Raw genomic sequence first — 23082 nt, 5'->3', positions numbered from 1 at the left:
GCTATCTTCTAGGAGACACACTGCTGGCTAACGATGTCATGTGATCAAACAGCGTAATTTAATTGGCTGAGAGCCGCTCGACTCGATCTAGTGCTGATTGCTCTGGCTTGGGTCATTTAAGGTCATCACTTTTGCAGGTGAATTTTTGCAGTTGAATTTTTGCAGTTGAATTTTTGCAGGTGAATTTTTTGCAGGTGAATTTTTGCAGGTGAATTTTTTGCAGGTTAATTTTTGCAGTTGAATTTTTTGCAGGTGAATTTTTGCAGGTGAATTTTTGCAGGTGAATTTTTTGCAGCTGAATTTTTGCAGGTGAATATTTTTTGCAGGGAAATTTGGAGGATAAAAATTCAGTGTTATAAATTCAATGTCTAAAAATAGTTGGATTCTGATGACACTATATTTCTTCCATACACTTCCGTACCATTGATTCATTAATGTTGAATTCTCTGGCAGCTGCTCTATTCCCAGGTTCTGGACCTGAAAACAGGGTTTGATCTTTGGTTTCATTCTATAATACTGGACTTATTTTTCTACGAAGGTTTGAACTTCTCCTCCACATCGAAAGGAGCCACCTGAGGCTGGGGAGAGGGAGGTCTGGGCTTCTCTGCTTAGGCTGCTGCCCCTGCGACCCGGCCCCGGATAAAGTGGAAGAAGATGGATGGATGGTTTGAACTTTGTGTTTAAACAAGAGAGAGAAGTGTGAAAATGTTCATGTCTGTCTGAGAAAAGTGTATAAAGTGTATAGTGAGGGGTTTTACAGCTTTAAAACATCTATAATAATTGTAAAAAATAAAGTTGGCTACTTTGCGGATTTCACCTATCGTGGGTTATTTTTAGTTAGTAACTCCCGCGATAAACGAGGGACGACTGTACAGTATTGTTTTAGAGGTTACTTTTGGATTAGGGCTTTGCACCGCCCCTTAGAATCAACGCTTGAGGACCAAGCATGTCGTGATCATGTTCATTAGGGTTCACATAGGCCACATTGCCATACTGTATGTCCTCTACATTTACAGTGTGCATTGGTACTTCATGGTGTATGATATCACTAGTTGCCAGTTGGACATTTTTTAAAACACATCTATTTAAATATTTAAGCTTTACATCACAGTCAAAAGCCAAAAAGTACACATGTGACTAACTAAATGAATAAAAGCACAGTATGAATGTGCACAGAAAGCTCCACACACAAACCTCCTCCCTAATCAAGTAAGCACTCAGTCTCTCTCCATAGTACAACTGTACATGACATGCATTTAGAATCTCCTTAAACCTGCACAAAGTTTAGAAGTAATGCTTTTATCATGGAAAATCCATTTGAGCAACAATTTGATCCCAGTGTTGACATAACACAGAGGGAACTAATCCTCAGACAGCCAGCCTGAGAGGCTTCTCACTCCACTCGACTGTGGTTGGCTGCCTAACTGGAAAGCAGCCAATCAGCGTCCTGTTCTGAGCGAACCCAAAGAAAGTGTATAGCTTCACCATGGCTGAGTCGGCTCTCTGAGCCCTGGAGGCCCTGCATGTGATGTCGGCGTCATCAGAGTGAGAGGACTAAAAATAATTTTACACTGAGGGCGTTTGGAGACACACAGTGTGTTACAGAAAGACATTAAAGCCAGAGAGATGGCTCTATTTGAATTGCACTCATTTAAATTTTGCTACGCTGATTCACTACGACTGAATCTAATTCACTAAATGAATGACTCACATCATTTGTAAGACACAATAAGATTTGATGGAGTGCATCAAAACACAAGAGCACCAGTGTCTGCGGCTGCCTTATTTCACAGCACTAATGACTGTCAGGCCACTTTAAACCATTCGACACAACCCGACTACTCTGCCTTGTTTTCTTTCATCTTTTCTGGATGACACAGCTACTGTGAGTTACAGGTGCCAACAGACAGACAGCTGATCTTACTTAGTGGCAGCATTTACTTACAGAAGTCAAGTGGTAAGAGCTAGCGATTAGCATTATGACCGCCTGCTTAATATTGTGTTGGTCCCCTTTTTGCTGCTAACATAGCACTGTCCCACTGAGGCACTGACTCCACTAGACCCCTGTAGGTGTGCTGTGGTATCTGACACCAAGATGTTAGCAACAGAGTCCTGTAAGTTGTGAGGTGGGGCCCCCGTAGACTTGTTTGTCCAGCACATCCCAGAGATGCTCAAATGGATTGAGGGAAATCTGGAGTCCAAATCAACAGCTCGCTGTGCTCCTCAAAGCTTCCTGAACCCTTTTGCTTTCTGACAGGTCGCATTATCCAGCTGAATATTGTTTCCATGAAAGGGTGTACATGGTCTGCAAAAAAGCTTAGCTAGGCGGTACAAGTTGAAGTAACATCCACAATGATGAAGGTTTCCCAGCTGAACATCGCCCAAAGCATCACACTGCATCGGCCAGCTTGCCTTCCTCCAACACAACAAACAACACACACACCCAGCCATCCACGTGATGTACAAGTAATTGATCAGATGAGGCCGATCTTCTTCCATTGTGCTGGGGTCCAGTTCCGATGCTCGCTTGCCCATTGCTGGCACTTTGGGTAGTGGACAGGAGTCAGGATGGGCAGCCTGACTGGTCTGCATCTATTCAGCCCCATTTGCAACAAACTGTGATGCACTGTGTATTCTATATATGCTTTAGTAGATGTTGGATCAGACCATATGAGTCAGCTTTTGCTCCCTGTGTACATCAGTGAGCCTTTGCTGCTCATGTCCCTGTCTCTGGTTCACCCCATTTCCTTCCTTGGACTACTTTTGATAGATGCTGACCACTGCAGGCCAGGAACACGCCACAGGAGTGGCAGCATTGGAGATACTCTGATTTCGTTATTGAGCCGGCACAGTTCAGCCTTAGTCAAACTCTCTCAAATCCTTACATTTACCAGTTTTTCCTGCTTCTAACACGTCAGCTTTAAAGACAAAATGTTCACTTCTTAAATGCACCCACTAACAGATTCCATGAAGAAGAAATAATCAGTGTTATTCCCAATTTTTCACTAATTTCTCATTTTTAATGTTCTTAATTTTATACTTACCGTACTGCTAATGTTTAGAGCATCATTTTGGAGCTCTGGCTTCTTTTGAAAATAATAGAAAGAGTTTTATTGACATTTTAGATCATATTTTTTAAAGTAAGGCATCAAAAGAAGAATAATTTTGTCATCCATATATTCTTTTTCAAGATGATAATACACAGTGTCATTTATTTGAACTGTTCTTTTCCAGTTTGACTGTCCAGGGTACATCTTTAATCTTTTAAAAAATAAAACAAGAATTAGGCCCACAAGTTTGACCTTATTTTGACTTTTCTCTAATCCAAGTAAACACACATTTTCAAATGTATACGTACATTGTTATTTGGTTTAATGCCCCTTAGAAACCTGCACCTCAAATATATGTTTTTGGTAGTCATCAACTAGCTTCTGCATTATTTTGGCTGGATATTTAATGACCCTTGTTGGCAGAATTGGTATATAAAAATTGTTGTTTTCCTGGCACAGATCTGGTGTTTAAGCACAGCCCACAAATTTAAAATAGGGTTGAGTTTGGGGCATTGGGAAGGCCATTCCAGAAACTCAATGGGCCATTTCTAAACAAGCGCAGACCATCGGTTCAAAGAATTGTATGTAAAGACAAAATTGATTAGGATGTTCAGGAACAAACCAGGAACCAACAAGATCAAGCCTACCAATAGCTGGAAACTGCTGGAAGGCCAGTGTCGCTGTCCACAGCCCACTGGCCTTCCAGCTGTTTATGCTACCATGGACTAAGAGAGAGTGTCGACCAAAGAAAAAGTCCCTGCTTATGAAATTAATAACTTCAGGTTCAACTGAAATTTGCAGTTGTCCACATGGACAAGCCAAAAGCCTTCTGGGGAAAAGCTTTAAGACGAGACAAAGACCGAGCTATTCAACCACAATGACAAGAGATATGTTTAGAAGAATAAAGGTTTAGGCTTCCAAACCATGGATAGAATAATGAAGAACATAGACAAATATTACTTGTGTTTTCGAACTTCAGAGCTGCCTCCTGATGAAATCAAAAGAATTTTGAAATCTTTCCCACATACTGCTGCAGCCAGGTTGGACAGAGAAACACTAAATCTCTTAAAAGCAACAAATTACTGCAATTCAGGTTAGCACAATAGCTAAATTAGAGTATCGCCTGGGGTTGTCGAGTGGCAAACACTGTGTGGAAAATGCTGTGATGTAAATGAACCATCAGAGGGAGCCAGAAAGCAGCATGTGCCAGGTGAAACCAGGCTCGGTTGATGCCTCTAGCAATATAACCATAAACCTGATGTTTGACAGACGTTTACCCAGGGTCCCCCTGTGGTGTGGGATCGGTCTTCTCCCAGCTCTGTTTCTCTTGTACACTGTGCTCTGCATGTGTCCAGAACCCATCCACAGAAATCACAGTGACTGGGAGTTCAGCCAGTCCCTGCAGGTCAGTGTCAACTCAATTACTGCACAGTTTGTCACAGATGTTGCTATGGCTAAAAAGCTCTAACCCCTCCATTGCCATCCTTTCACTACGAGCCGCTGAGCTAAATTTAACCTGTGGCATCACCAACCCCACCCGGCCCCAGCTCAGCTCTGCATCAGCACATTTACCACTCTGACCAAAGCTCCTTTTCTATGTTACAGCTTGAGGAAGCTTTCCTACTTACAACAGCTTTTTTTTTAAAGGACTAACACTTGTGCAATCATAATAAAACAATTATCCAAACTGAGAAAATCAAAGCATTGATATGTTTTTTAAAAAAGTCAGTTTTGCATTGCTCCAACGCTTCAGGCTAAGGTAGGGTTATGGTTACCACCTATGATGATGTGGTTATATTTCCCAGTAATGGTGAGTAAAGTAGTGGTTTTTTGATTTTGTTAAGAACCATGGTGACAGAGTGCTGAGGATTGCCACGAACATACACCTCTGCAGTGACTGTTTTACATTCCAATACATTACTAACAAGCTAACTAGCTCCAAATATGTTAACTTTTCGCTCAGAAAAAAACCAGGATGGCTACACGCAAAAAGCTAAACTCAAAACTGTAGTCAGTGATAGGGCAGCGCAATATGGCAAAAAATATTTATCACGATATATATTTGAAATTTTGCGATAACAATATAACTGACGATATAATTGACGCGAGACTAAGTACTTTACAACTCCACAACTTTATTAGTGCAAAAAACCCCAAAAACATCCATTTATTTTCACTTAAACAAGGAGCTGTTTATATTAGTTTAGTTCATTAGTTAGTTCCCCCCAACGTTTGCTACTTTTGTCATAAGGCATGCAGCTATTTAAAGCTACGCTGATTGTTTGTTGAGTCAGCTTCTTTGGTCTCACCACCACGCTAGTTGAAGCGGACGCCTCTTTACGTGCATTAACAGCTTTGTTGTACTCCAACAAGCGCTTCTGCTTCAAATGATGAAATAGGTTTATCGTTTCCTCCCTTCGTCACGACGGCCCGCTTGCATGTTCTACAAAAATAGTGCTTTGTTGTGTATCTGACGGACGAAAGCTAAACCAGTTCCACACCACTGAAGTTGCAACATTTTTACAAACCAATTCTGGTTCATCTGTTTCATTCAACGATCCGCTTTCACCGTTCTCATTCTCCGTCGCCGCCATGCTTTTTCAGCCATGTGCGTATGAAAACAAAGGCACTGCGCATGCGCATTTTACCCATATTCTATTGCTATATTTCATTTTCTTATCTTTGCCTAACATTGTACCGGTATGATATGGCCCAGCCCTAGTCAGCGACTCGATAGATAACATTTAGGTGGCTACACCGGCCGTTCATATGAAAGTCCATGGTCAAGACTTTTTACTGTAGACCTGAAGCCTGATTTTGCTTCCTGGATAAAAGAATGATTTCCAGTTTCTTGCTCAGACTGAAGAATAGGTGAATGGGTCATTAAATTCCCAAAGCTGAGGTATCTGGATCAGTAGCGGGACACTAAAATTCAGCCTGTACATGTAGTACATAACCTGTACTACATGTGTACAGTGGATGGCTTTCTTCTCAGTCCATTGAAGACTAACCAAGAGGAAAGGATGTAATGAATCATGTCCATTTAGTTTTTAATGGCTGCTTTTAATGTTAGTTTCCACTGCAGTCACAATCAATATCTGTGGTCTTCGTTCTCCGAGACATCGCACCACAGGCATAAACATATTATTACACAACATGTTATTAATGCACTTTGCCAGCATACTCACATCCACCCACACACATACACGCTTGTTGTCCTCCACACATGCAGAAATGTGCTGCACACAAAGCAAACACAAGAAGACATTTGAATTTTTGTCCTTTTGTGTGTTTGTTGGTTTTGTTAAGCTCAAAATGAACCATGTGAGAACTCTTCTTCCAAGACACGAACGAAAACACAAGTGATAATGTAAACTCACCGTAGCATACTTCAAGATGATATCAGCTCGTTCTTCTGCTATTAGACTCTCGATGTCTTTCTTCATGTCAATATCTACGGAAAAAAGGAAGAGCAAGATTTGCATAAACTAGAGAAAACAACAACTGACAATGAAAAAATAACATGGCTAGATGTGACCAACAGCACGATGAGCTGGGATACCTGAAGCATGCTTTGGTTTTAAAGAGAATAAACACATCAGTAGATGGTTGCCTTGGATTTAGTAGAACAATATCATAGTGGGGCTTTAAAATATCAACTGCAAAATTGCACTAGAAATGTGCTAAAGCAGCGGTCCCCGACCTTTTTTGCACCACGGACCGGTTTATGTCCAACAATATTTTTACGGACCGGCCTTTAAGGTGTCGCGGATGAATACAATAAAATAAAACCAGTACCAGAAAAAAGAAGATTTATTCATAACACACAGGAAAAGACCCAGGGAAACAGAGTTAACGATAAAAATGCTAAAATAATCATAAAAACAGATAAAACCCCTGAAAACCATAAATTTCTCAAGTCTCGTGGCCTGGTACCGGTCCGTGAGTTGTTTGGTACCGGGCCAGGGACCGGGGGTTGTGGAATGCTGGTCTATAGGACTGAACAAGCTCGGTAAAGTAGAAAACTGTAGTTTTTCCAACAAGAGCTTTTTTATCCCTGTGGATCTGAACTCAGGAAACATCCTGTACCAAAGCAAGGCCAATAAAATCTGAGACGTGGTAATAGATTTAGTGATCTGAAAGCAGGTTATGGTGAGTGTACTGTGCATTTGTCTGTCAGCTGGATTGAAGAGCTGTATAGGCCCCGTGTGAAGGTGTAAAAGTATAAGTGCTCATATACAGGCGCACCAAGGTCCAGTGCCAAACTTCTGTTTAAAGAGCAATACATACTCTCCTACCTTATACAGCCTCTAGTACTAATAAGTAATAGTAATAAGAAAACAATACAGTACATTTCATAATTTGACTTAAATCCAATAAACGGAAACCACCGAGAAAATGTTCCCTCTCTGTTTCATGAAACTGAGCATAACAAAGTCACGCTTATCTGCAGATCAGAGGAGGGATCAGTGATTTATGGCCCCCGTCGAATGATTTAGGAAGTAATAAAAGTTCATGGCAGTTATCATTTTGATGACTATCATAAAATTATGATATTTCATAACTCAGTAATAATCAATAATCCGATGCCCAAAAATATGTGATCATGAAAATATGGCGATGGACGAGGATGATGGAGAGGTGGTTTGAGATAGAAATGAAAACTATGGAATATTCATATTTTTGTGCTGTTGTCATTTTAAGCCAAAAAGTTTACTTTTTAGACAAAAAAATGTTCCCTTGGCAGAAGCCTGTGTGTGTGTGTCTGTGAAACTGTGTTAAACCACAGTAAAAAGGTTGTTTTTAGTAAAGCCGGTGCTTTTGTAAGGATGGGGAGAGTTGGAGGCGGCGTGCCCCGATGGATACATTTTGTTTGTTTAATCCAAAAACCTTAGACTTACAAACGCTCCGCCTCAGCGTGAGACGGTCGTACCGAAGCGAGAGCAATGTTTTATGTGGAAAAACGGCTGAATGTGGTGAGGAGACCAACAACACTGGTAAAGTTGTGGTGCAGCTGGTAAGGACTTTCTGCAGCATCTGCAAAGCTGTCTTGGTTGGTTTTAAAAAAACGCGCGCTTTACTCATCAGAAGGCCGTAAATTCAGCTCATTGGTCAGATCAAAACCGTCCTTAGTGGCTGAAGAGAGACCCTGCCTTTCTAAAATTGCTTTATTAATCAGTGTTTTTTCTCATTGGTAAAAGGTAAGGCCACCTCTGTTTTAAATGGTTTCATTGGTGGATCGGGGAGGAGCTCCGTCTCGGGGTCGCACCGTGAATCAGAGAGAATTTTACTCACACTGACCAACCTGACTCTCTCGGGGTCTCACGCTGAGGTGGAGCGTTTGTAAGTCTAACTTTGATTCTGATTTTCCTTTTTTGGATTAAACAAACACAAATAAAATGTAATAAAGTTTCCTATCGGGGCACGCAGCCTCCAACTCTCCCCATCTTTACAAAGCATCGGTTTTACTAAGAACAACCTTTTTTCTATGGTTTAACACATTTTTTTTCACACACACACACACACACACACACACACACACACACACACACACACACACACACACACACACACACACACACACACACACACACACAGGACCCCCAACACAGGCTCCTGCCAAGGTGACATTTTTTTGTCTAGAAAGTAACATTTTTGCCCTAAAATAAAAAAAACACAGCACAAAAATATGAATATTCCATAGTTTTAATCTCGAACCACATCCTCGCCCATCACCATATTTTCATGATTATATGCTTTTGGGCATCTGATTATTACTTTTGGCCTTCAGGCATCGCAACCACAAGGCAAGGTGCAACAAGAAGCATGGGTCGTGGGAGACCAGCTGAAGCCTCACTTTACTTTACTGCTCAATTAGCAATGTTAACCTGCTTTGTAATGACAATACACAAAATGCAGTGTAGTACAATTACCAGTACGCCCTAGCATAATCTATTTGAGCCACTTTTAAAAAATGAACCTCACTCAGCTGAAGCTGGATTCTGACTGATGTTTCATCATCAAACAAAGCAGCAGAGGTATTAATCCAGCTTAATCTGCATCCTCTGTTTGGCTCTACACCAGTGACAGACCTGGAGTGATGATCCGGACACATTGCAGAACAACGCAAATCATCTGGATTAGGGAAAACCCCAAAGCAGGATTATGCAGTGAAAATCTGTGTTTGTCAAAGCCTGAACAAAGAGAAACAAAGAGCTTTGAGGAGCCAAACAGCAGACAGGTGCAGAAGTGTGGACACGTACCACTGATGGCTCCTTCTTGGTTTAAAAAGTCCACAAAAAGGATCCACCTTGAGTGTAGCTCTGATATTTAGGCAAAAATGCCACACTGTAGTGTCACACTGTAGCAACAGAATTTACTTTATAGTGGTACTTTATATTTGAGTCCATTTCAGCTCCTTGTGTCCTGTTGAGTTTTTATAAACTGAGCAAATGACACAGAGAGCAAACTGAGCGTCTGACTATGCAAAGTGAACTGAATGTATGTTTTTACCCAGTAGGTAGCAGGATGCTACCTTTCTGCTGTGTTGCTGTTGTCTGAAGACAAATCTTTCCCATCTGTTCTAAGACGGTGGCTTGTAACCAAAAAACGTTTAACGACTTTCATCTAGAGGCTACCAAGGAATGGGCACTGAAGCTTTAAATATGAGCTGTCTTCTGAAACATATGGCAGCGGCCGCATGTGGTCAGCGTACTAAATCACAGACGAGCTCTGGCAGGAGACCCAGCACAAAGGGTGGAGACCCAACCTAGGAGAGGGAACAGAGACGGGACTGCACCCTTTTACACTACCTGACTGATGAACATGTACTCTGCCTTTGCAGGCTGTGTTTTACTCTCAGAATACACGCTGAGCTTTATTTAATAAACCTCCGAGTGGAGACTTGGGAGCTGGACTTGAAGCAAGTTTTTTGCTGAAGTGGTTCATGGTCGGAGGTAGGATTGTTGAAAGTGGGAAATGAGTCATATTTTGCCCTCTGCACATTTAAGTTACTGCGGTGCATAAAGTGTTTGGTTGCATCGGCTAATTTTAATGTCATAAGCTCAGTTTCACAAATTAAACTAGCTAAGATTACTCTATCAGGATGCATGCTGAATCAAAACATATTAACATATTAAATTATATTCAATATTAAAGAAGTGATGTGTTCATTTAATATCATGTGGAGGAGTTTACATTCTTTTTTGTCAAATAGATTTTTTTTTATTCTGACCTACAAAACTTTAGAGAACAATTTAAAAAAATGACATATTCTGATTGGATTAGGCTTGTGACTGATGAAGACTTCAGTCTCACAGGTTCAACACGGAGCTGTTATTCCTCTTTAGAGTGTCGTGCTTTTTCCTTGGATTCCTCTAGATTAGCTTGTCTAGTTTATTTTTTTTTCTCAACCCACAATCATATTTATTCAACTTTCACTTCATATTATACAGAAAACTATTAGCTATGAACTACTACTACTTTTTTTTTTTTGATAATCTAACCTCTGTTCACAAATTATCTGTGCTGATGTCTGGATGTCTCAAAACCTGAGACATTTAGAACTGAAGGCAAACTTGAGACAAAACTGAAACATTTTTTGTTGGTCTAAAAACTCAGACGTGTCTCGGAAACACAGTGCGCTAGTCAGAAACCTTAGCATGATTTGGACAGTGATCTCACTTTTGATAATGATAGCAATAAGGTCACCAGGACAAGTTCCCACCAAAATGTAACAAATGTTCTGTAATATTCTAAACTGCAGATCTTTTAACTATTTCTAGATCCAAGTGTGCAGAGGTTGATTTCAGTAAGTCTGGTCCTGTTCTTTGGAAGTGTGTGTGTGTGTGTGTGTGTGTGTGTGTGTGTGTTAACTTGCATTTTATTTCTTTGTAAAGTTTACTTTGGGTTTTTCCCTGCCTTAAAACATTACAAACCTACACAGGTCTAATGTTTGTGTTTCCTGTGTTAATCACATAGAGTTTGAACTATAATGGTCACTGCCATTGTAATTTTAAAATCTGAGGTTTGGACTTTTACATAAACTGAATATCCATCCGTCCCCGTGTACTTTATGTTGACAGCACGGACTGTCTGGGAGCCCTGTGGTTAAAAACTTCCTTTTGGACCACAAGCCTGGGAATTTGATCAAATGCCATTTAATTTAGGAGTAAGCATCATTGGAGCTCTAAAGAGAAGGAGAGAGCGAGAGAGAGAATTCCAACACAGTGAGTACAGCAGGACATACTTAAATGTTTTGTAACTAAATGACTCAGGTTCCTGTGCAGTTACTTGAATTACTAAAGATAAAGAACACCCAGTGGTCTGGAGCCTACTCTTGATGATTCTCTCTGAAGACTGTAAAACATTTACAGACTCCTCATCTATTAGCTAATAAAGTACAATGGAAACTTTGCACTTTGTTGATCTTTTTCATTGCTTTCAAACTGGATAAATAAAACTTTTACATCTTCCCAGCGAAACCTCACAAACAGAATCTCTTTTTTTTCTGTGCTCCAGAAAAATTAAAAGACCCCATCTTGGAAATGTACAATGTATAATTAGAAAAAATATTCATGTAGTCAGTATTCAAGAACTGGCATACATTGGTTCAATTTGAGACCTAACCGCTGTGTTGTGTTTGTGGTTACTAATATGCATCACGTGTGAGTTACTGTGCAGAATGTGTATCAGTGAGTGAGGCAGTTAAAGCCAATAAAGACTTAATAAGACCCACATGTGTTGTGAAACTGGGCGAAAACTATGTGTATATTTTGGACTGAGACTCAGTACAATGTTACGGGTTATCATTTCAGGACAAACAGGAGTAGCAGAAATACACCAGTATAATAATGAATATCTGAACAGTGCTTCTGCTTTCAGCTGTCAGGAAAAATGTTGAATAACTTCGCTGTATTCTCGAAGCTCTCCCAGCAGGCCCGAGAGCTGCTGCCGCTGCCTTCAGTGTCTCCATCCCAGACACACGCAGGGCCAGGCTGCTGAAGGATGCTGCCCACCGTGTGGACGTGTTTCGCTGACATCAGGACCTTTGTAGCGGCTCACAGTGTCATTTAGCGCTGGTAAACAAACCCACAGCCTCCGATAGTACGAGCCGCGCGCGATGCTGTGATTTGACACCATTCTACAGCCTCGCGCGAGACCTCGTTTTTATTCATTATTATTACTCCACAGAGAATAAGAAACAAAGCTGGGGCATGGCTACAAAGAAACAAATACGCTTGTAATTACCTTGATTCTCTGGTGTATTCCTGCGCTATCCGTGCAGTTACCGCTCTGTTTGCTTTGGGCATTCTCTGCTGAAAGTGCAGCTGCAGCAGAACAAGCCACCGGGCTGGTAACAATAGCCTCCCCCTCCGTCAATCCATGGGTTACCATCAGACACAGCACACACATACGCGCACACAGGAGCACACGGACGGGACAGAAACCCTCCAGGTCCGCGATCCAAGCAGCGGCAGCGGAGAAGACGCACTGAGCAGGCGCCGATCGTCAGCCGTGTGTGAGCTGTAAACGATCCGGCCTTAAAGAAACAGAACCTCCGACAACAGCTGTCCCGGTGGAGACGCAAACACCAGCATAGAAGCAGTAACTGGGCTTTCTGCTGCCGACATCTGCTGGAAAAACACTGCAGTGCAGGGATGGAGGCAGAGAGGTATGGAGCGCCGAGAGTGCCAGAATGAAATAACTGCGTGCGCAATCAGTTCATCAAAAGTGTCATTAATCTAGTCAAGTTGGAAATACATAAACAATAAATACATATTATGAATTAATTAAAATAAATATATTAAATGCATACTTAATTTCATTGAACATAATTATTTGATGGTGCCTGTATCTGCATCATAAAATAATTAATAAATAATCATTTTTATTGCTCATCATCAGATGATACCTAACATCTGATTGGTTACCCTGCACAGAAACTCAAGACAGACTGAGCCCAGATTCACTCAGGCCGTATCTAACTGGTTTGATTTGTTTGTTCCTGAAGCTTCATGACTGGATAGTTTTAGTGCCTGACTGGACAGAAACATTTAGAGCAGTGTGTCGATGCTGTTCATGGATACGCTGAAGAGAAGCCGAGAAATGATTAAAATGTCTGTTTTTAATATTTCTCAACGGGAATTTAAAGTTTTGGAAATGTACTAATAAAAATACAATATAAAATATTAATAATAAAAATAATATTCTTGTTGCATATGTACCCTCTCTCCTCCCCAACAGGTGGACCAATCTCATTTAAACTTTGCACGAACATCAACACACAGCATCTAAATACACAGTTACACAAATCATGTGTTTGGGGCTCCACCTGAAGGTTGTACTTGCTAAGAGCTAGCAAACCATTGGAAGAAGGATACACCGTGGTCATAAAGGGATGGACACAGTCAGCAACGATACTCAGTGCTCAGTGGTACTAAGAGATCCAAATTATGTCAAGAAAATGTCCATCATTACACCAGCAGCAGCAGGAAGGAGTCACGCTGTTTACACTAAATTCTGGCCCTGCCATAAATGTCACAGTAGACATCAGGACTCCTCAGACCAGGCAATGTTTCTGCAATATTCTACTGAGCCCCTGAGAGCTGTAGCCTGGGTTTCCTGTCCTTAAATGAAAGGAGTGGCACCAGATATGGTCTCTGGCTGCTGTAGCCCATCCGCTTCAAGGTTCAATGTGTTCAGAGATGCTCTTCTGCATAGCTTGGATGTAAAGAGGCATTTCTGAGTTACTGTTGGCTTCTTATCAGCTTGAAGCAGCCGGGCCTTCTCCTCTGACCTCTGGCATCAAAAAGCCGTTTTCACCCAGAGAACTGCTGCTCACTGGATATTTCCTCCTTCTCAGATCATTCTCTGTAAACCCTACAGAGGTCATGTGGAAAAACTCAGTAGATCAGCAGTTTCACACTCAAAGTCACTTAAATCACTCTTCTTTCTCATACCGATGCTTATTTTGTTCTTCAGCAGGTTGCCTTGAACATGTTTGTGTCCGTAAAGGCACTGAGTTTCTGCTACATGATTAGATGATCAGAGCATCGTCTGCACTATTCCACAGAATAGGTGTTCAGGTTTTCATTCATTCTTTCCTGTTCTTGAATAGAAAGTCTTTCGTGCTTTGTGTTCACTCTGAGAGCAAAATCAAATATGTGTTGTAAATATCTGAGATTGTTAATGAAACAACAGCAGCAGACAAGAAAGAATCTCTAAGAGCGTATACATTAAGGCCAATAAGGCCAAAGCCATGTCACAAATGTCCATCAGCACCAAAATGTACCAGCTTCTTCTTTTGCACATGCTCCACCTCTCAGCTGAGTTCAATGATTTGTTTTCTTGGTTTTTGTGTAGTTCTGCTGACAGGGAGCTTTAGAACTGACACCAAAAACAATCTCATGTCACATTTTTATTAGTTCAAACCAACAGACATCTACACTGATGTGTTACTCACAACTGCACTGGACTGTATTCACATCGCTGTGCCTTTGTGTGTGAGCTTTGCTGCGTTCTGAGTAAACATCTTGTGATTAAGAGATGCAACAACCTCAGCAAATATCCAACATGCTTCTACTTAACTATTAATTAGAAGCACGTCTAACCAGCCCAAGAAAATAAATGGGCTCGTTCACTGAGTAAATTTAATACTCTTTGATGTCCACAGGGTGGCAGTGTTGTCCTCTGTGTTTTCAATGATTTGCATAACAGTCACGTGGACACCCAAAACCATCTGCATGTAGGCTTTCTGGATATACAGTATTGTATGTATATGTATGTATATGTGTGTAATGCCAATTCACAACTACAATTGCCTCACGTTGCTTTATTATGAGGACTACATAATGAGGTTTTGCCTCCTTTGATGTCACTGAGAGTGCACATCCTAAATACTGTAACATTAAGACGTGGAGCTGTGTGTCTGAGGTGTCAGCCTATTAAGGATGACAGCTGGGTTCACATATATGTCCTGATTCTACTGTTTAATAAAACAGGCGCTGGATTGAAAAACAAAATCAATAAATTAAAACCAGTCACAGGTAGCTCCACTTGAATGCTCCACCACTGCTAACTGAATAAATACAGTCAGGAAGACAAACTAAGGAGCCTTTCCAAAGTAACTAATCAGCTGCTGATTGCACATGGAATCGAATTTTCAGGTATTATTGAAGTTACCCGTCCTAGCTAAAATATTAACTATTCAGTCATATTCAGTTTTAAAACAGCTCAAAAACCTCAATGTTTTCAACCTTTATTTGAAGTAATAAATGATTCCAAGAAACTGAATATGCGTTCATTTTTGGGGGGGGTTTGTGTTCCCTTTGTCCATGTTTGGCTTCTTTCCATTGCTGGCTGCCTGCAGTCTGGCTTGATATTGTTTCAGTATGTCGTTTTCGTCCTCAGAGAACATCTGCAGCTATAAGAAGAAGGTAGGGAACAGGCTGTTATGTTGATCATTTCCTGCTGCTCTAGCTCTTTGTCAGTAACTGATCTGCGAGTTTACCTTGTTCAGCTGCGTCTCTGTGTCATTCATATCAACTCCTTCCTTTTCTCCTATGGCACCTGCTGTCATTTCATAGAGGTTTAGGATCACCATCTTAATCTTTCCCAGTTCTAGTGTCTTCTTTGCAGCTGTTTCCTGAATGTGGTTCCACTTTTGTTCCTGTATGAAGACAGCAACACATAATGCCATTCACAGTGTATATTTGACCTAGCCTTAGTTCTGCTGCAGGACCGTGATCCAGGATTGTGTCCGGTACCCATGTGAGAGCTTCGGCCTGAGTCTTCTCTAGCTCGGTCTGGAGCTGAGACAGCAGACTGTTTTTCTGCATCACCGCCAAGTTGTGCTGGTCCTGCAGGGTTAACAGTGCTTTCTTCTGCTGGTCGACCTCATCCTGCAACTTCATCTCCTTCTGGTATAGCTGATCATGAAAATGGAGCAGACTCTCTGCGTAGTCTGCGAGATCCTCAGCATTTTCAAACTGTAACACACAGACATACACACAGCTTTGCTTGCAGCTTTATCTTCAGTGTTTCTGGTGGAGGAATCACTGTTTAACATCATTATTATCATCATTAATAATTGATACAATACTTATGGATGGTGCTCTGTGCTCTCTGTGCTGGAGTTTGACACACAGCAGGTTTTCCCCACACGTTTTCATACAAAGAGCAACCTTTGATTGGCTCCGCAGATTGTTTTATCCTTGTTTTATTTCGGTATTCCCTGTTCTGCGTGGTTACTGTTCAGTTTTACTTTTCCCAGTCTCATTTTCCCCTTTGACTTTCAGCTTCCTTCACTCACCCTTCTGTCGTCCCCTATGTTTTCATCTCATTGTCTGTTTTTGCTTCTTGTTCCTGTTCCTCATTAGCCGTTAGTTTCCAGTGTTCCCCTTTTTGTATTTTGTTTAGCTTTTGGGTTCTGCTATTAGACTGATAATAGTTCACCTGTGCTTGTCTCAACACAGCACTGGGACTATATTTTCCTGCAGACTCTAACTGCATGCTTTTTAATACTGTAAAGCTGGTATTTTAACATGGGAGTCACGAATGGATGGATGGATAAATAGTCAAATATTTAAGCTGAGATATTTCTGAAACAGTGTTTGGTACTGTTGTGATAACTGCTGTGTATATTCCACCACGCTGATGCTTGTTCATCTGCATCACACAGTCACAGTATGTATCCTAAGGCTGTTCACATCATAGCAAGGACTTCAGCCATGCTGATTTAATAGCAGTGATCCCTAAACTCCATCAGCTACAAGCAGAGCAGATACACTGGACAACATCTCCCCCAGCATCAGGGCTAACCCTCTACCACACCGGGGCCAGTCTGTATGTCCCTGCTCTTGTCCCGAGGATCCTCTGAAAGAACCAAGTCAACTAAAAAACAACTGGTGTCCTTCTCTTGCTGTTCCATAAAGTGCAGATTGACATATTTAATCTGTATGAGATTTGACAGCTGCACAGCATCAGAGAAGAAAGTGCTCTAAAGGGTGCTCATCATCACCCAGAAGATCATCAGATGCCCGTCTCTCGCCTGTAAAGTCTTTGACAATTCCTATTGCCTCAAAGTAGGACATTAATAATGAAATTAAAATTAAAACACCATAATGAGACGTTCGTCCCACCCTGGTCACTTTGTTTGAAAGTCTGCCCTCTGGCAGACAGTTCAGGACAATAGAAACACAGATAAGAGTAAAAAAATAATGACGTAGTAGATCAGCTATGGTATGAATTTCAAAATCATATGTCGCCTCATACTTGTCGCCAAGTTATTACATTCACCAAGTTGTCCACGCCGCCCACCCGCTCCAAGAGGTAGCGACAATACCCCATTAGCCTGGAACAGCTGAGGGGTGAAAATGATTTGGATCCAAAAGTCAAAACTCCACCAAACAGTGATATATATATGTATATACATATATATATATATATATATATATATATATATATATATATATATATATATATATATATATATATATATATATATATATATATATGTATATATATACAATATGCATGTGCACCGACAATAAAGACATTATTTAAATGAACTGATTACTGTTAGCATGGAATAAAAATACTGTACCTTTGTTATTTTAAGCACACGCTCCATGAAGTCCTTGAACATTGAATGCCTCTGAACTTGATGCTGTAGCTCCTCTCTCCACTCCATCAGTTCAGCGTACTCCTTCTTTAACCTCTCTAACTCTGCCTCCTTTTGAGTGAACTCTTTGCTGTCTGCCTTCGCTTCCTCCAGAGCATCATCAGCATCTTCATCCTACACAGTTTCAGGTCCAATTTGAGTTTCGTTCCAACCATAAAACTGAAATTCAGCTTGTGTGAAATGGTCTTCTACAGTACCTCAACAAAAGCTTCCTGAAAGCGCTCCTGTATTTTATTAATGTCCTCCTGCAGCTCCTTTGTGCGGTCCTTCAAACTTTTTAGCTCCTACAGAAATGCACACAAAGTAGAAAAGGTTTACATTACTAAGGGAATACTTGTGATGACTTTCAGGACAGTAGGCCTTAAGGGTACTTATGGTGAAACCGTGTGTTTGAAAAGAGCTTAAAACTGGGGACATAAAGCTATCAACAGAATCTCAAGAAACAACTGCTTCATATCCAAAACATCAGTGTTGAAGAGATATCAAGTGAAGCTGAACTAGGGCCAGGCCACACAGGCGGGTAAACAGTACAAGGCAACAACGAACAAATGCAAACAGAGGTTTAATTACACATTGGGGTAATCGGGGGAAATGAAAAACACTGGGGAAAACAGCTGAAACTAACCAGGAGAAAACAAGATGGAGAAAGATTAACAAAATAAAACAGGAAGCAACAAAACGTGAAAATCAGACAAGAAGGCCCGGGGAACACAGGGGAAGCATGATAACTAAAATAAAGGAATTAAATACGAATAAACCATAACCAAGAACAGAAGCCAGACAACTGGCCTAAGAATGGAAATAGAAATATTAAACACAAACAACAAGAACAAAGGACTAAAGACAAAGACATTAAAACTGTAACGTGAAACCAGAGCATTAAAGACTAATAAAAATGGCAAAACTCAAATTATAACCAATTATCTGAACTAATATCTCAGACACCTAAATACTGAGTAAAAATGAGTTCAAAAATACACAAAACGCCACATTAGCTTCACTTTGCTATGTCTTTTATATAGTATCTATGAATGTACCATTAACACTGGCTACCTGATAAACCTTAAACTGCCAGAAATGCCAGTGACAAATTCACACCTGTGTGCCTTCCTCATCTTTGGCTTTAAGCTCTGCCAGCTGTCTTTCTCCCTTCAGTACTTCACACAGGACAACACTCTGATCATGGGGTTTCTTCGTTTCCCCCAAACCACACGTGTTCCTGCAAGAACAGTAAAAAGTAATTAGCATACAACATTTACCGAATCGGGCTTCACATAGAAAAACAGTAGAAACACTCCACAAAAACTTACTGTGGAAACAGCTTCTGGCTTCTGGGCCTCGAAGACATGGCTGTCTGTTGAAGATTTTTCAAAAAGAGTTATTGGTTCACTTTTCTTATGTTGTCTTTTTTTTCCTTCTTCGCTTATTATGTTTTCAAACTTTCTGAGGGTGTGCATCTCCAGGCTCTAACAACCTTGTTTCTATGGCAACCAGAACTTGTAAAGCCACAACTCACAGCATTTCAGTTTGAAGAAACACATCTCGACCAAATGTGAAAAGAGCTTTTTATTTTGAGTACATCTGTAAGACTGAAAAGATGAAATGATGATTGAGTCAGAGGTTTGCAAAAAGGTCCTTCACAGCTGATATTCAAATATAAATTCAGAGCAGCAAAACACAGTTAACTGGCTTGTTCAGTTGTATCAGAAAACAAGTGGAAATTTGCTTACAACACTGCCTCCATGTTAACTCCTGAAGTGATTTTAATAAAATGTGAATATCTCAAAGAAATCCTAACACCATATTATCCCAACGGAGCACTTCCCTGAGTCCTCCTACAGATAGAGACTCCTCAGCAATCAGAATTCCCTGCTACAGAAACATTTCCTATGTCTGTTTCAGCGTTCAGACACTAACTTTAAAATTAGGCCTAAAACTTTTTCTTTTAATAAACTTCTAGTGGGAGAAGATTATTAAATGTTGTCACAACTGGCTTAAGAATGATGCCACAAAACACCAGAAGTGTGTGGAAGTCAGAAGTATCACAGGAGGAGTTTTATGCGATTCACATTTCTTTGGAGCTGGTGGCTGGTTGCTTGGACATTTCAGGCTCTGGTTGTTTAGTTAACCCTCTAAATTATTTACTGCAGGTCATCAACAGAGTCTCTCATTAGCAGTCGCTTCAATCACTCACCTGGAAGTAAAGTTTCTACTATAGTTGCTTGAAGCTGCTGAACGTCATTCACATTCTGTAGCCTCTGCCCACATAGCAGACAGGTCTGGCCCGGATCTGGTGTCAAGCTGATACTTCTGACTGACTGGTGTCATGGCAGGGTGTATGTCAACCAGATGTTGGCTAGGTCTGGCAATGATGGCACTGTTTATGTGATGGCATGCCATATCTGGCCTGATTATGGTTTGGTTTATGTGCTTTATGTGGCCCAGGCTCATACAAAACAGGCCGTCCCTGGATCCGGGGGCTGTAAAACCCCTCTTTACACACTTTATACACTTTTCTCAGACAGACATGAACATTTTCACACTTTTCTCTCTTGTTTTTTGGGAGCACTCACTCACCTACAGCCAGGATGTAAATTTCATATGGTCATCATATTTTAGATCGAGTACAGTTCTATATGTATATAAACCCAACTTTAATAAAGTTGGGAAACTGTGTTAAATGTAAGTAAAAATTCAATGACTTGCAAATCTTATTAACTTTATTTTATTCACAACACAATACAGAAAAACATACAAAATGATCAAAATGATTAACTGAAAAAGTGCCATTTTGAGACAGATATTAGCTCATTTTGAATTACATGGCAACAACATGTTTTAAAAAAATGGGACAGGACTTCTCTCCATGGAGAAGGAGGCTGGAAGCCAACATCAGAGAAGCACAGAATAGGCCAGTTCTTCAATTCCTGATGGGAGGCACCACCAAAAGTGGTTGAGAAGAACAGGGCTAAGGTCCTGTGGGACTTTAAGTTCCAGTCAGACATACTGGCCAACTAGCCAGACATAATGGTGGTTGAGAAGAAGCAGAAGACTGCAGCTGTGATAGGTATGGCAATCCCAGTGGACAATATCAGAGTTCTCTGTCCAGAAGAATGCAGTCTGAGGGATTGCTCTGATACTATCGCTCCATAGCTCTTTGCTGATTCCAAGGGTCAGTCAGCTGACTTTTCATAGTGAGTGATGGGTTTCAAGTGTTTCAGGCTTTTTCAGGCACATTTATAGCTTTTCCTCACAGAGAGATAAGCCCACGATGGAAACCTCTGCAGGTTGTTTCAGCAGTGCACAGAGCAAGCTTTTCTTCCATTCTTCCATGCCCTTCATTTCTTAATATTTTTCGAGGAGAATGGAAATGAGGTGCAGCACTTTACTGAAACATGCAAGCATGAATGGAAATACTAAATGAGATTTTTTGTATGGCTACATCCATTCTTCAATGCAGCCTGAACTCTCTTAGAACTCTGTTGCAATTTATTTAAGTAGTCTTCAGAAATGGTTCTGCAGGGTTCCTGAAGGACATTCAATGCTCTTCTTTGGACGTTGGCTGCCTTTTGTTCCATTCTCTGTCCAGATTTTCCCACACTGCTTTAGTAATGTTCAGGTCTGGGCTTTGGAGAGAACAATCCATGACTGATACTGTTCCAGTGTTTGTTTTTCTATCCAGGTATACTTTGACTGCACTGGCAAAGTGTTTGGGATCATTATCATGCTGAAAAATGGGGTTGCTGCCAAGGAGGTAGAGCAGGTCATCTACTAATCGGTGGGTTTGATCCCTGGCTGCTCCAGTCTGTATGTCAAGTATCCTTGGGCAAGAGACTAACTCCAAGTTGCTCTCTGATGCATCCATTGGAGCAGGAATGTTAGATAGAAAGCACTCAGATAAAATGTATAACGTGTTTTGAGTGCTCAGGTATATTAGAAAAGCACTATATAGGAACCAATCCATTTACCACACAACCATTCTTGAGCATTTTTGTAGGTGCAAAAATGTTATTTTATGCCTTTCAGACTTTTTTTTTTTAAATCTTTCATTTATTTTTACATAGATTCAACTAAATATAAAAAAGTCTGAGAGGGAAACTAACCTGGGAAACCAATGAAATATGAACAAAATATCAGTTTTTGTGACAGACTGCCAGTAACAAAATAGTAAAGATACTATTTGAAATGGTTCTTCGCTGTTGTGTGTTATAAGTTCTGTGTAAACACAACACTGCTTCACTGAGTTGTTTATTTTAGCTTCAAAGACTCATAGGTCCATGTTAAGTAGCTTAAAAAACAACAATAAGAAGTTACTAAAGGGACTGACATCTGAAGTGCAAATGAGTAATGTGCTTATTTATGAATGTGGCATCACATAGCTCTGAAAAAAGTGAATCCCCACAAGGCTGTGGGACCCGATGGAGTTCCTCCCAGAGTTTTGAAGGCCTGTGGGGAACAAGTAGCTGTGTACACTGATATCTTCAACCTGTCACTATCCCAGGCAGTAGTCCCATGTATTTTTGAATCCTCCATCATTATACCAGTTCCCAAAGACTGGACAGATCCTCCCTGAAAGACTTCAGGCCAGTGGCCCTCACACCAGTCGTTATGAAGTGTCTAAAAAAAACTGGTTCTCACACACATCAACCACAGGGTCCTGGACACCATAGACCCCCGTCCAGTTTGCATACCGCCCCAATCGATCAGTGGATGATGCAACAGCAATAGCCACTCTGCAACACCTGGAGAGCAGCAGATGCTCCTCCTGGACTTCCTGGATTAGAGCTCAGCTTTCAACACCATCCACCCGGGCAAGCTGATGGAGAAGCTGACAGACCTCGGCATCCCAACTCCCACTTGCAACTGGATTCTGGACTTTTTGACAGACAGACCACAGGTGGTGAGAATGGGAGGGCACGTTTCTGCTGAGCTCACCGTCAGCACTGGATCTCGACAGGGCCGCTGCCTCAGCCCCAAACTCCTGTACACCCATGACTGTGTCTCCACCCAGGAAAACTCCATCGTCATCAAATATGCTGGCGACACCACCATCCTGGGGCTCATCAAGGGGGGGAACGAGTCTGGGTACAGGACTCTGGTAGATAGTGTTCTTGCCTATGGAGAGGAAAATGACCTCATCCTCAACACGGACAAGACTAAGGAAGTAATACTGGATTTCAGGAAGAACCCCCCCCCCCCCCCCCCCCCCTCCCCTGCAGCCTCTTATCATCAAAGGGACAGAGGTGGAGAGGGCCAACGGCCACAGATTCCTGGGCCTGCAGGTTACATCAGACCTGAGCTGGACTCTCAACACCACAGCAACAGTGAAAAACGCCCAGCAAAGGCTTT

The 23082-nt window shown here is 41.2% G+C and overlaps 2 protein-coding genes across 2 annotated transcripts in view; both read right to left on the bottom strand.

Annotated features, from left to right (window-relative positions):
- The window catches only part of LOC134624878 (USP6 N-terminal-like protein), a 33167-nt gene extending 20582 nt beyond the window's left edge, over nt 1–12585 (bottom strand). The window contains exons 1-2 of the mRNA XM_063469997.1: nt 12300–12585; nt 6431–6504 (exon numbers count right to left, since the gene is read on the bottom strand). Coding sequence (XP_063326067.1) covers nt 6431–6496 — 66 coding nt within the window. The 5' untranslated portion in view covers nt 6497–6504; nt 12300–12585. The remainder of the gene's footprint in view (nt 1–6430; nt 6505–12299) is intronic.
- A 2766-nt stretch (nt 12586–15351) lies between these two features.
- LOC134624334 (coiled-coil domain-containing protein 42 homolog) lies at nt 15352–19081 on the bottom strand. The gene is made up of 7 exons (XM_063469319.1): nt 19044–19081; nt 18832–18952; nt 17931–18017; nt 17656–17847; nt 15818–16039; nt 15562–15720; nt 15352–15474 (listed from the first exon to the last, which is right to left on the bottom strand). The coding sequence occupies exons 1-7, from the start codon at nt 19079–19081 to the stop codon at nt 15352–15354; spliced, it is 942 nt and encodes a 313-aa protein (XP_063325389.1).
- Nucleotides 19082–23082: the final 4001 nt, after the last annotated feature.

The sequence above is a fragment of the Pelmatolapia mariae genome, linkage group LG1 (genome assembly GCF_036321145.2).
Source record: "Pelmatolapia mariae isolate MD_Pm_ZW linkage group LG1, Pm_UMD_F_2, whole genome shotgun sequence".
NCBI lineage: Eukaryota > Metazoa > Chordata > Actinopteri > Cichliformes > Cichlidae > Pelmatolapia > Pelmatolapia mariae.
This window is presented reverse-complemented; position numbering and strand designations above follow the sequence as displayed.

Excerpts from the sequence above, each read along its gene's own strand:
- LOC134624334 (XM_063469319.1), bottom strand. The coding sequence starts at position 19,081 with ATGTCTTCGAGGCCCAGAAGCCAGAAGCTGTTTCCACA. Across the intron at positions 18,953-19,043 it reads AGCCAGAAGCTGTTTCCACA|GAACACGTGTGGTTTGGGGG; the intron begins GTAAGTTTTTGT and ends CTGTTCTTGCAG. Across the intron at positions 15,721-15,817 it reads AGGCCGAAGCTCTCACATGG|GAACAAAAGTGGAACCACAT; the intron begins GTACCGGACACA and ends GTCTTCATACAG.